Source organism: Typopeltis vanoorti, chromosome 22 (assembly GCF_054136105.1).
Source record: "Typopeltis vanoorti isolate ZY-2024b chromosome 22, IOZ_Tvanoo_1.0, whole genome shotgun sequence".
Lineage (NCBI taxonomy): Eukaryota > Metazoa > Arthropoda > Arachnida > Uropygi > Thelyphonidae > Typopeltis > Typopeltis vanoorti.
In genome coordinates this window covers 92,263,124-92,276,809 of record NC_143570.1, presented here as the reverse complement: position 1 = coordinate 92,276,809, position 13,686 = coordinate 92,263,124, and the positions used below count along the sequence as shown (strand labels likewise).

The following is a 13,686-nucleotide window of genomic DNA, read 5'->3' as shown; positions in this document are numbered from 1 at the left end:
CCATGGGGCCAGATGGCAAACACATCATCTACATAGCGCAACCACACTTGTGGCTTGTATGTAGCTGTAGTAAGTACTTTGTTTTCAAAATGTTCCATGTAAAAATTTGCTAACGGGGGAAAGAGGGGGAACCCATAGCAGTACCATTAATCTGTTTGTAGAATTCCCCCCCCATGTAAAGTAACCTGCATTCATGGTAAATTGAAATAATTCAAAAATATCTGGGGGAAATTTAGACTTGATTAAATCAAGAGTGTCTATAAGTGTCACCTCCTTATTTACATTGGTAACTAAGGAGGTGACATCGAAACTAACCATTATGTCTGAATCTTTTAGGATTAGATTTTTAACCAGTGTTTTGAAATGGACTGAATTTTTTACAAAAGTAGAGGAGTTGCCAGTAAGAGGGGCAAGCGACTTAGCTAAATGCCTGGCCAGTTTATATGTGGGACTATCTATGCTATCAACTATGGGGCGTAGTGGAATATTAGTTTTGTGGATTTTTGGTAATCCTCTCAGTTTAGGACATAACTTTGCCATCACGCCCAAACAAATTCCTAAACTAGAAATTATGATGAAAGTAGAACGGGGTATCCACGATCTTCTGCCAGCAATGGCCAATAACGTGCGACTAGATATAGCAAGTATTATAAACAAGGCTAAGCCTCCAAAAAGCAATATACCACGTAAGCAAATAACTGCCCTAAAAAAGTAATATAATAATAAAAATATTATTATTACAAAAGCCAATAAAGGAAATGCAACAGCATCATGAATAAAGAAGAGTATAACAGAAAAATGCAAGATCTCATATGTGACAGTTCCACATATCAAATTATACATCGAGACCCTACGATGCCGCAAAAGAAAAAAGTCTGAAAATTACTGAAAAAAAAGTGACATCATGGCCCAAAGAAATCATCAGGAAAATAAAACCAATTCATGTTAAAACACCCCGTATTTATGGATTACCAAAAATCCACAAAACTAATATTCCACTACGCCCCATAGTTGATAGCATAGATAGTCCCACATATAAACTGGCCAGGCATTTAGTTAAGTCGCTTGCCCCTCTTACTGGCAACTCCTCTACTTTTGTAAAAAATTCAATCCATTTCAAAACACTGGTTAAAAATCTAATCCTAAAAGATTCAGACATAATGGTTAGTTTCGATGTCACCTCCTTATTTACCAATGTACCACTTATAGACACTCTTGATTTAATCAAGTCTAAATTTCCCCCAGATATTTTTGAATTATTTCAATTTACCATGAATGCAGGTTACTTTACATGGGGGGGGGGGGAATTCTACAAACAGATTAATGGTACTGCTATGGGTTCCCCCCCCTCTCTCCCATATTAGCAAATTTTTACATGGAACATTTTGAAAACAAAGTACTTACTACAGCTACATACAAGCCACAAGTGTGGTTGCGCTATGTAGATGATGTGTTTGCCATCTGGCCCCATGGACAAGACACTTTGGATGCTTTTGTCACCTACCTAAACAGCCAACACCCCAAAATTCACTTCACAGTAGAAAAAGAATCAAATAACTGTTTACCATTTCTTGACACATTAGTCACCCGCCTTTCAGATGGATCACTCTCTTTTTCTGTTTACAGAAAGCCTACACACACAGGAAGATACCTACATAAACAATCACATCATCATCCAGTCCAACAGTACGGCATTTTAAAAACACTGACACACAGAGCCAGAGCCATTTGTTCTAACGATACAGCTCTGACCACTGAACTCCAGTACCTGCACCATACGTTCTTAGCCAATGGCTACAATCCCTACAAAATAGATAAAATACTACATAGGCCCATTACTCTGCCCTCCCCTAATACACAAGAATACAACACGACCATTTCTCTTCCCTATATCAGAGGTACATCGGAAAAGATAGCCAAAGTATTGTTGAAACATGGCCTTCGCACCACCTTCAAACCTCATGTCAAGCTGGCAACTCTGATCCGCTTGCCTAAGGATAAACTTCACCCTTTAGCACACCCAGGAGTGTATGAAGTTCCATGTGACTGTGACTTGGTCTATTATGGGCAAACAGGAAGATCAGTGAACATCCGCCTGGAAGAACATGAAAGATACATTCGCTACTATTACTATGGCAAGTCGGGACTGGCAGACCATGCTTTGGACACTCCTTCACACAGGATTAGATGGAGGAAAACGAATGTGCTATTTAGGAGTCATTATAGATCTGAAAGATTATTTTTTGAGTCAGCAATGGCTTTGAAGAATTCTCCCAACCTTAACAAATATGGTTGCATTAATTTGCCAAAAATTTGGGAGACGGTTATCCTAAGAAAAACTCCTGGATAACTGCTGTTTTTTTTTTTTTTTTTTTTCCCGTTAGAGGGCACCAAAAATAGGACTTTAGATCTTTTGTCTTGTGCAATTATATTGTTTCACTCGCTCACTGTCGCGTTTACTTGTGTGTTGTGCTCTGATGATGCTGAGTTGAAAATCAGTGAAATATAAGCATTAATAAAACATCTTTGTTGAAAAAAAAAAAAGTGTTTCTGGTGTTGTTAATACCTTGAAAAATACGTCATGAATACCCATCAACACCTAAGCTTATCTGTTAGATTTCCATTGATCTCTTCAACTAAATTCCAGACCTTCTGCATAGTTAGCGCTTCCATAGCGCAATTGGAAAAACGAAGGTATGTTGGGCCCTTTGATTAGAAAAGTCTAAGTTCGATTCCTGTCATGATGGGAGGAACTTTTATATGGACTTTTTCAATTGAAGGTGAAAATCTCTTTCGCCATGAAGTTCCACAGTTGGGTACTGACAACAATATTTTGTTTCATAACTTGATGAAGTACCTAATAGGAAGGATCTTGCTAGGATAATTGCATATAGCAATCAGGGGCGGTTTTATCATTAGGCAAACCTAGACAATCGCTTAGGGGCGCCAAGACTTGTGTACGTGTGCTTGTGTGAGTATGACAAAATATATATATATATAGAGAGAGAGAGAGACAATGTGTGGGGCGCCTAAATTTTCTTTGCCTAGGGGCACTAGATACTCTCGAACCGGCCGTGATGGCAATCTTTCAGTCAATACCATCAAATGGAGTTACTTTAACATCGGAAATCCAATCTGTGACATCTGTTAACGATTGGAATCAGTAGAACAAGCATTCTACAGCTGCCCTCTTGCTCTGCTTATTTAGAGGATTATGTAATGTGTTGGGCATTCCATTACTTACAATACAATAGGTTATTTTTTGCGATACCCACCACCTGTCAGCAATCGGAAGAGAATTTTGAATTTTATAAATAATGAATATTTGTAGTCATTTCACCATACAACAACAAACTATAATAATAAATAATGTTACTATAGAAGATATACCTGTTTATTATGTCTGTAAGATTTTACCACTTCTGTTTTTTATATATATTCCAGAGATTTACATGTATTTCCCTTTACAATTTCATTAAAAATCTAGGCAAATTAAATGTACACCATTATGAAATAAATCATGAACATTTAGCAATCACTTAATATAAGAACTTACCAAGCCATCACTGATGAAGACATATACTCTTCCTTCCTCACCACCATTAGATGACCGTTTGTGATAAAATGGTGCACCTACCAAAAGATCTGTGTATCTGTCCCCAGTAATGTCAGCTCCAAGGACTGTAGACCCAAAGTATTCTCCATACTTGAAAATGAAATAAAATATCAAATGAAAGTTTAAGGTGACTACTAAAATATTTTGCAGTTCCTGTCAACTCCTGCACAGATCTGCTCAAAAAACACAGAAATGTGAAAAATTAACAAAATAACAATCACAGGGATGCCAACATTACTATCAGTCATTCTTAATCTATTGTCAGCATTTTTGTGCAATGGTTTCAAAGGTACTGAGCAATATGGGATTTTCAAAACTATCTAGTAGATGCAATGTCTAAATGTATTCCAAGGGTGAGAAGGTTAAATAAGGTAGGTGTGAGATGGATGAATAAAGCGATTAAGCATGAGATACAGAGAAAACGGGCATTATGGAGGCAGCATAAGAGAAGTGGAAATAACCAATTTCATGAGGTCTACAAAGACCAGACAAGGCAGGTGACTTAGTTGGTGAGAGTAGCTAAAGAGAGGTATGAACAGCAGTTAGCAAATGAAGCCAAAAAGAATCCTAGGGAGTTCTTCCGATATGTAGCCAGCAAAAGAAAGAATGATTATGGAAGGATGACATTGATTGGAGAAAATGGTATAAAGACAGCTGTTGCAGAATGTGTGGTGGAGATACTTAATGAGCAGTTCATAAAGATCTTTCAATCTTTATGAATCTTGTGAATATGACTTCATGGAGAGATTGAGAGCAGTTGATGATAGAAACTGACTGTAAGTGAGCAAGAGGTGTTTGGGGAGTTGAGTAAACTAGATATAAATAAGGCTGTGGGATTGATAATATATCACTAGGTATTCTGAAGGAATGTGCCAGAGAGTTGACACCTGCTTTGACATATTTTTTTAATACGAGTCTTGCACTTGGTCAAGTTCCTAAAGAGTAGAAGGAGGGCAAGATTGTGCTACTTCATAAAGGAGGTGATCAAACTCAAGCATCAAACTATAGGCTTATCTGTGTGTCAGGTGTTGTGGTTAAGTTGTTGGAGAAGCTTGTGAGAACTAGGATCCAGAGTTGGGTTGACAACAATGGTATTATCTTTGATGGACAGCATGGATTTGCTAAAAGGACGTCATGTTTTAGTAATCTACTTACTTATTACAACAAAGTGACTGCTTCCTTGGACAGAGGAGAAGGATACACAGTAATATACTTGGATTTTGCAAAGGCTTTTGATAGAGTACCTCATGATAAGTTGACAATCAAACTAGAGCAGAAGGGGTTGGATATTAGATTAGTGCATTGGATTGGAGACTGACTATCTGATAGGTATCAACAAGTTGTGTATGGGGGTGCGATATCCAGGAAAAGGAAAGTCACTAGTGGAGTGCCTCAGGGGTCTGTTTTAGGGCCATTACTATTTAACTTGTATATTAATGATACTGGCGAAGATTTGGATGTAGATATTCAGTTGTTTGCGGATGATGCGAAGTTGGCACGAACCATAAAGAATAGTGAAGATGTTGTGGCCTTGCAAGAAGACTTGAATAAATTGAGTGACTGGGCAAGCAAATGGGGATGTGAGTTCAATGTTGCAAAATGTAAGGTTTTAAAATTTGGAAAACAAAGATGGGATGCAGAATTTATGCTTGGTGAGAATATATTGTTGGAGGTAGAGGAAATAAGAGATTTGCTGGTGATAGTGGATAAGGATCTAAAATTTAAGGGACACATCGCCAAAATTGTGAAGACAACACAGAGACTTCCGGGAATAATGCAGAGGACACTGACGTGTAGAAGTAGGGAAATTCTTGTTCCATTGTATAAGTCTTTGATTAGGCCACACATGGACCATTGTGCCCAGATTTGGTCACTTCTGAAAACAAGATTTGGTTTTTAGAAGGATGAAGAGATGTTGGAAAGGGTCCAAAAGCAACTGACTAAGGCAGTTTCTGACCTCTGGAATGTTGAGTATGAGGAAAGATTGAGAAGATGTAATTTGCAGAGTCTGGTGGAGAGAAGGAAGAGGGGAGATATGATAGAGACCTACAAGTTGGTAAGGGGTTGTTAAAAGATCAATGGTGGAGAAGTTCTACAGAGAATAGTGGGAGATCAGGGGAGAACAAGAGGTCATCCCTGGAAACTGTATAAAGGAGGTGTGAGTAGAGGAGTGAGAGGCAGGTTTTTTTCGTGCAGAGTTGTGAATCATTGGAATGTCTTGCCTGAGAGTGTGGTGTCTGCAAGGACTTTGAGTGTGTTTAAGACATGGTATGATGTAGATGTGTGTGTGTGATAAAAGGACCTCTCAGATGAGTCTTTGACTCAATGAGGTCTTGGGTAATAATAATAATAGTAATAATAATAATATTCAGATTTGGTCCACAGGATTTGAAGGGGATAAATTAACTGTGGAAAGGATACAAAGAAAGATGACAAAGATGGTTTCAGGACTGTACAATGTTAGTTATGAGGATCGGCTGAGGGAATGTGGACTGCAGAGTTTGATGGATAGAAGAAGGAGAGGTGATATGATTGAGACTTTTAAACTGTTTACAGGGTTGACACTGGGGAGTTCTTTCGCTTGGTTGAACAGCGGGAAGGAGTGATGACAAGAGGCCATTCCTGGAAGTTACAAAAGGAAACTGTGAGCAAGAGGGTGAGGAGTGGTTTCTTTGCATGAAAGGTGGTTGAACCATGGAATGCACTGCCTGATGGAGTGGTGAGAGCGAGAACGGTCAATGAGTTTAAGGAGTGGTATGATAGATTTTATGTTTCTTAGGGGGGGGGGGGGCCTCCCCTCGATGAGTCTTGACAGACTTTATGTTCTTAGGAAGGACCCCCCCCCCACGATGAGTCGTTTAACTCCATCTAGGCCTGAATAATAATAATAATAGTAATATTTTACACATATTACCAATCCTCTGTTTACACTCTTCTGAATACTTTCATTTTATGTTTCTGCAAAAGAATGCCTGGTTTTTAAATGATAATATGTATTGAAAATAATCAAGATATATCAGAATAACAATTTTCTGGTATTAATCCACTCACAAAGAAGTCAAAAGAATTGATGTTTTAATTTGACTATGTTCATGAAAAAACTTTGATTCACTTCAATAGGAAATAACCCAAAAAAATTAAAAAACTAATAGTTAACAAATCCACAGTTAAACATTTATAGTGAAGAATATTTGAAAATGTATCAACAATGGAAAACATGCATTGGCTGTCATGATGGCTGTTGGGCTGAACTATCTTCTGGGAAAATTCTAAAGGTCGTAGAAGAGATGAGACATGGTGTAGTGGTGACCTCCACCTCCGATGATATATCCTCACCAAGCATAAATTCTGCATCCCATCTTTGTTTTCCAAATTTTAAAACCTTACATTTTGCAATATTGAACTCGCATCCCCCATTTCCATACCCAATCACTCAATTTATTGAAGTCTTCTTGTAAGGCCACAACATCATCTACTCTTCATGGTTCATCCCAACTTTGCATCATCTGCAAACAACTGAATATCTCCATCCAAATCTTCACCAGTATCATTAATATACAATTTAAACAGTAATGGCTCTAAAACAGACCCTTGAGGTACACCACTAGTGACTTTTCTTTTCCTGAATATCACTCCCCCATACACAACTTGTTGATACCTGTCAGATAGCCAGTCTCCAATCCAATGCACCAATCTAATATCCGACCCTATCCGCTCTAGTTTCACCATCAGTGTATCATGAGATAATCTATCAAAAGCCTTTGCAAAATCTAAGTATCTAAGGGCATGGATGTTTGTGATGGTCTGTGGAAATACCATTGGTGGTCAACGGTAGATGGCATTGGTGTAGTTGCGGTCAGTTGGTGATTGAATGGTGAAAACGGAGATGTAGAGCAGGTGTTCTCCCTCGATGAGTCCCTGGACTCCCTGGATGTGTCAAATAATAATATTACTGTGTATCCTTCTCCTCTGTCCAAGAAAGCAGTCACATTATTGTAATCAGAACATAGATTACTATAACATGATCTTCCTTTAGCAAATCCATGCTGTCCATTAAAGATAATACCATTGCTGACAACCCACTTCTGGATCCAAGTTCTCACAAACTTCTCCAATAACTCAACCACAACACCTGACACACAGATACGCCTATAGTTTGATGCTTGAATTCTATCAACTCCTTTATGAAGTGGCACAATCTTGCCCTCCTTCCACTCCTTAGTAACTTGACCCAGTGCAAGACTCGTATTAACAAAATATGTCAAGGCCGGTGTCAACTCCCTGGTACATTCCTTCAGAATACGTGGTGATATATTATCAAGTCCCACAGCCTTATTAACATCTAGTTTACTCAACTCCCCATACACCTCTTACTCACTTACAGTCAGTCTCTCCTCCCCATCATCAACTGCTCTCAATCTCTCCATGAAGTCACATTCACAAGATTGAAAGACCTTTATGAACTGCTCATTAAATACCTCCACCACACCTTCCACAACAGTTGTCTTTATACCATTTTTTTCAATCAATGTCATTCTTCCATAATCATTCTTTCTTTTGCTGGCTACATATCAAAAGAACTCCTTAGGATTCTTTTTGGCTTCATTAGCCAACTGCTGTTCATACTTCTCTTTAGCTACTCTCGCCAACTAAGTCACATGCATTGCCTGTTCTTTGTAGTCCTCAGGAAATTGGTTGATTTCCACTTCTCTTATGCTGCCTCCATAATGCCCTTTTTCTCTTTATCGCATGCTTAATCTCTTTATTCATCCATCTCACACCTACCTTATTTACCCTTTTCACCCTTGGAATACATTTAGACATTGCATCTACTAGATAAATCTTAAAAATCCCCCAATCTGCATTGATCTCTTTTCCAGCTAACTCCTCATTCCATGCTATACCTGCAAGCTGTCTCCTGAGCTCTTCATAATTAGCCCTCCTTGTTGTTCCACATATACCCATTTCTTACAGAGGGCCCTCACACTGCTGGAAACCACCCAGGTAATCACCTCATGGTGACTGTCACCAATTGGTGGGTGGGTCATTCCTTGACACTGCATTTATAATTACATCCCCTGATGAGATGACCAAATCCAAGAATCTTAATCCTGGCATTCCCTCTTTTACATACTGTCTGAGGTAGTTATCTCTCAAAAACCCAAGAAACTAATTTTCTTTACTTCCAGTTGCTATCTCATCATTCCAGTCTATATTGCCATAATTAAAATAGCCAATACTGATCACTCTTTTCTTATTTGCTTGGCTAATATGATCATACATTTCATTATCATTACCGTCCACATTACCTGGTCTATAATAACATCCAACCAAGTATTTCATTTCATTCACCTCTATCTCACACCATACTGCCTCAAAACCACTGCCGTTATTTCCCTCTTGCATCTACTTTGTATGGACATAACTCTTTCTCTATCATCAATAGCACTCTCCCTCCCTTACCCCTTCTATCCTCACGAAACAAATCATATCCTTCCATCTGTGTTTGCGTCAGGATGTTATCCTCATCCAAACCATGTCTCACTTATTCCAACAATTTTTGGGTGAACAGACTCAATTAGTGCAACTATATCACTTCTAGCATTTGTATACAAACACAACAGATCATTCCTGGATCTACAGATAGTTCCACTGATACCACTCATTCGGTGTAACCTCTCCATGCTCAAGTGGGGCCATTTTCCTTTCTGCTTATTTGTTTTAGAACCCTCTTCGATTCCAACTGTTTCCTCTTGATCTGAGGTCATCCCATTCATTATTATTATTAATAGTAATAATCTCCATGGAATCAACAGACACTTCGTGGGAGGCCCACTCACACTAGTAACAAGTCTATCAAAATGAGCTTCGAAGTTGTTCACAATCCCTGCATTCACAATGCACTCAGGTAATGCATTTCACTCAGTAAACAACTCTCAACAAAAAAATCCACTCCTGACATACTTCTTCACTACATCTTTTTACAATTACCAGGGATGACCTCTTGTTATTCCGATCTTAACATGTACTCCTTTTATAATTTCATTACTATTAATTGGATAAAAGCTCTTAACTTGAAGATCTCTATCATATCTCCTATTTTCCTCCGATTCACATTCTCTCAAACAATCTTCATAACCAACACTCCAGAGTCCTGATATAACTTTGATTATTTATCTTGGGACCCTCACTAGTGTTTCCACATTACAATGAAAACTAGGTGACCAAACCTGAGCACAATAGTTCATATGTGGTCTGACTAATGCCTTGTATAGCAGCACCAATCCCTGCATTTTAATGTACTTTTTATCATAGCAGCAATACAATGTGCAGTCTTTGCAACACATGCAATGTGCCATCAGAACTTCAGTCCACTGTCTACCATCATTCTAAGATCCCGAATCTCATCCACTTCCCGAAGTACAGCTCCACCAATATATTATGCCTTTATTCCATAACACCTTGAATTTTTGAATATTAAAACTGCAATCCCGAAAGAAAGGATTATGATAATTCATGGAGATTTGACTCACAAGTGATGCAATCAATACGGTAAGCTGAAGATTCATGTTTCTGGTTTGATCAATCGACTGGCTTTTTTAAAATGATGTAGGGACAGCAATATCATCCCGAATTGCCTCAAACTAAAGAGAAAATGTATGGTCACTTAAATAGAATGGGAGAGGAAAGATTAGCAAAACAAGTGTGCCAGGTTGGCAGGAAAACGACCCAGAGGAAGACCAAGATATAGGTGGATTGATGCGGTACAAAGTGCCTTAGATGATAGAAATATAAGATCAGATAATGTTGGAGTCTTGACAAGTAACAGACTGATTTGGAGGAAAATTGTAGATAGGAAGTTAGTAATGATGTAATTTTTTCATGTAGTACTGTCATATCCAGTATACCCCTTAAAGGTACATGGCAGGAATTTGATGATGATGATGATGATAAAGAGAAAATTCACCTCAACAAAGGCGCAATGAATATACCACCCCATGGAGAAAGCACTACTCAGAGCACAGATCCAGGCTAAAGAACTTATACGTTACTCAAAACCAGCAACAAAATGAAAAATCTGAACTTTCAAGCTACTTAAACGCAGATATCTGGATGATCCTGGAAAAGATTATGGACAACACAGTGAACCATATCCTTCAAACAAACAAAGAAAATGTCATTTCCAAATTTCTTAGACTAAAAGATCGCCGAAACCAACAGACATATTCAAATTTCCCCACAGCGAACGATAACAACCAACCAGAAGCAAGAAACAACAGGAGCCACCAATCACCTGCAGGTAACAGTAACATAGTTAACCTATCCAACCACGCTTTAAACAAAGATGAACTCTCAGTACTTAAGTTCTAAGTTCTAAATTTTGCTGTAGCACCCAGATCGATAAACGAATTGGAATTTATTTGTGATATTGAATGAGGCTTAAGATTCATCCCAAATAACATAGTAGACAAAATATATTTAGAAACCACCAACATTTTAAATCATAACAAAACAATAACAAGCAACTTAACGAAACATGAATTAACACGTTGAAATCATTAAAATCAAATCCAACATCATAATAACTAGAGCCGATAAAGGAAGTGCCACCATTATTTTAAACCAAACCATTTATTTAGAAAAAAGGAATCTGCTAGTCTTGGACAATAATACATACCAACTCGTTAACTACAACCCAACCAACAGAATAAAAAAGAAAACAGAAAAACTACTTGAATCAATTACCACGTGGTCCGAAGATATGGTCAAAAAACTATTTCCACACTACGCTCGATCCCCGAGAATTTACGGGCTACCGAAAATTCACAAAGAAAACACACCATTAAGGCCTATAGTCGAAGAGATTGATAGCCCTGCTTATCACTTAGTCAAAAAATTAGCGGCAACACTCAAGGAGTTGGTAGGTCATTCTCCCTCCTATATCAAAAACACACAACACTTCATAAACATCATTAAAGACATTACATTAGAAAAAGATGATCTATTAGTCAGTTTTGATATCTCTGTCCTCTTTTTTGAATGTCCCAATCAATGACACAATTCTTCTTTTACAGAACAAATTTCCTCCGATATCATGGCGCTCTTTGCGCATGTATTACATTCTGGTTATTTTGTATGGCAAAATGCTTTCTACCTACAAAAAGAAGGCACAGCCATGGGCTTGCCATTACGCCCCCCCCCCCCATTGTCCCATTGCTAACTTTTATATGGAACATTTTGAGCAACTTGCTCTAGGTTTCTCCCCTTTAAAACCCAAAGTTTGGCTAAGATATGTTGACGATGTTTTTGCGATTCGGTCTCATGGCTGCCAGACACTAGACACTTTCCTTAGCCACCTAAACAAACAACACAAATGCATACAGTTCACAATTGAGATTGAAAAACAGAACACACTTTCGTTTCTAGATACACTTGTCACACGTCTTCCTTCTGGCAATCTTTCCTTCACTGTTTACTGGAAACCGACACATACTGGCCAATATATTAACTCATACATAACAATACATAAACTCATACTACCACCCAACACAAAAACTTGGTGTCATTAATACTCCAAAAAAACAGGGCTCTGAAGATCTGCTCCAGTGAACACACACTGAAAGATGAATTTAAAGTTATCAGCAATACTTTTCAAAAAAATGGCTACAGCCAAAATACTATTAACAAAATTCTCTACACGACCTCAATAAAAAAACAAAGACAAACCAGACTATAATAAAACTATAACCATTCCTTACATTAAAGGGACATCAGATAAAATAAACAGAATACTACAAAAATACAACCTCAAAGCCACCTTTAAACCTCCTGCAAAATTAGGGGAAATTAGGGGAAACAGGACACACAATTCCTATCAGATAAAAAGAACATAAACGACACATTAAATATAATAATTATGGTGAAGCTGGCCTTTCTGATCGTGCCTTGATAGAATTGACTGGAAAAGCACTAGTTGTCTACATCACACCAAAACATGGTATGAATGCAAATTTAAGGAAGCCTGTGAGATTATTATCAACCACCCCAATCAGAACAATAATGATGGTCTAAAAATCCCAAACATATGGAATGCACATATTTTAGACCCACGGAACCTTCCTCTCTAAGAATAACCATAAACAGGACTATAGATAATCCAGGATCCTAAAACAAATAACAATTGTAATGCTAAAATTAGGACATCATTGTTACTGCAAGAAAACTATCTATAAGAAAGAATGTTTATTCATGTTATCATAAATAGAATTTAGCTCGATGTAGTTTCTAAAGAATTATTTTATTTTATTTTTTACTAGAGGTCATGCCAGTAGAATAACCTGTGATCTAATCATTGTTTCTCTAGCTTACTGTATGTAATGTAATTCAGCTTGTGCTGTATATTTATATATGCTCCAGATGATGATCTTAATATGAAGATAGAAATGTCAGGAAATTAAAAGAGTTTTTTATAACACGGTTGTGAAGTCCATAATTTCTAAAATTAATGCTGATCACTGTGCAACACTAAAAGAAATGATGCAATCCCAGTCATCTGTTCAAGCTTAAAATCTATTCAAATCTTCCTGTAGAGAATTAACATCAGCACTACTTCTAATAATTCCACCTATCTTTGCATCATCAGAAAACATTTGAAGATCCTCAGCCAATCCACTAAATCTTCTGAGCTATTCTGGCAACTTTTGCACTATTCCTCCTGAACTTTAATTCTGTGTCTACCAAGTCCCTAACCTCATCATCAATTTCCTGTAATCACTACCATCAGATATAAAAAGTATGAGTTCTTTTCTTCCTGAAGTAATGAAATTATCATCACTCCAGGATGATAATTTTCTTTTCATCCCTTTTGCAACATTAAATTGACAATCATTATCTTATGTCAACTATGCTAATAACCTTTATCAACTATTGCCCTCTGCAGTTTTGCATCATCAGCATACAACTGGATATTCCTCCTACTCCGTAACATACAAATTAAAGAGTAGCAGCCCTAGTATAGAGCCTTGAAGCATTCTACTAGTCACCCTAATTCTCCTAGATTGCACTCCACT

The 13,686-nt window shown here is 37.6% G+C and overlaps 1 protein-coding gene across 2 annotated transcripts in view; it reads right to left on the bottom strand.

The window, feature by feature from the left end:
• LOC150094569 (integrin alpha-9-like) overlaps positions 1–13,686 on the bottom strand; it is an 806,800-nt gene that overhangs the window by 488,808 nt on the left and 304,306 nt on the right. For both annotated transcript variants that reach the window (XM_090411876.1, XM_090411877.1), the window contains exon 10: positions 3,557–3,706. In XM_090411876.1, the coding sequence (XP_090268002.1) occupies positions 3,557–3,706 (150 nt within the window). The remainder of the gene's footprint in view (positions 1–3,556; positions 3,707–13,686) is intronic.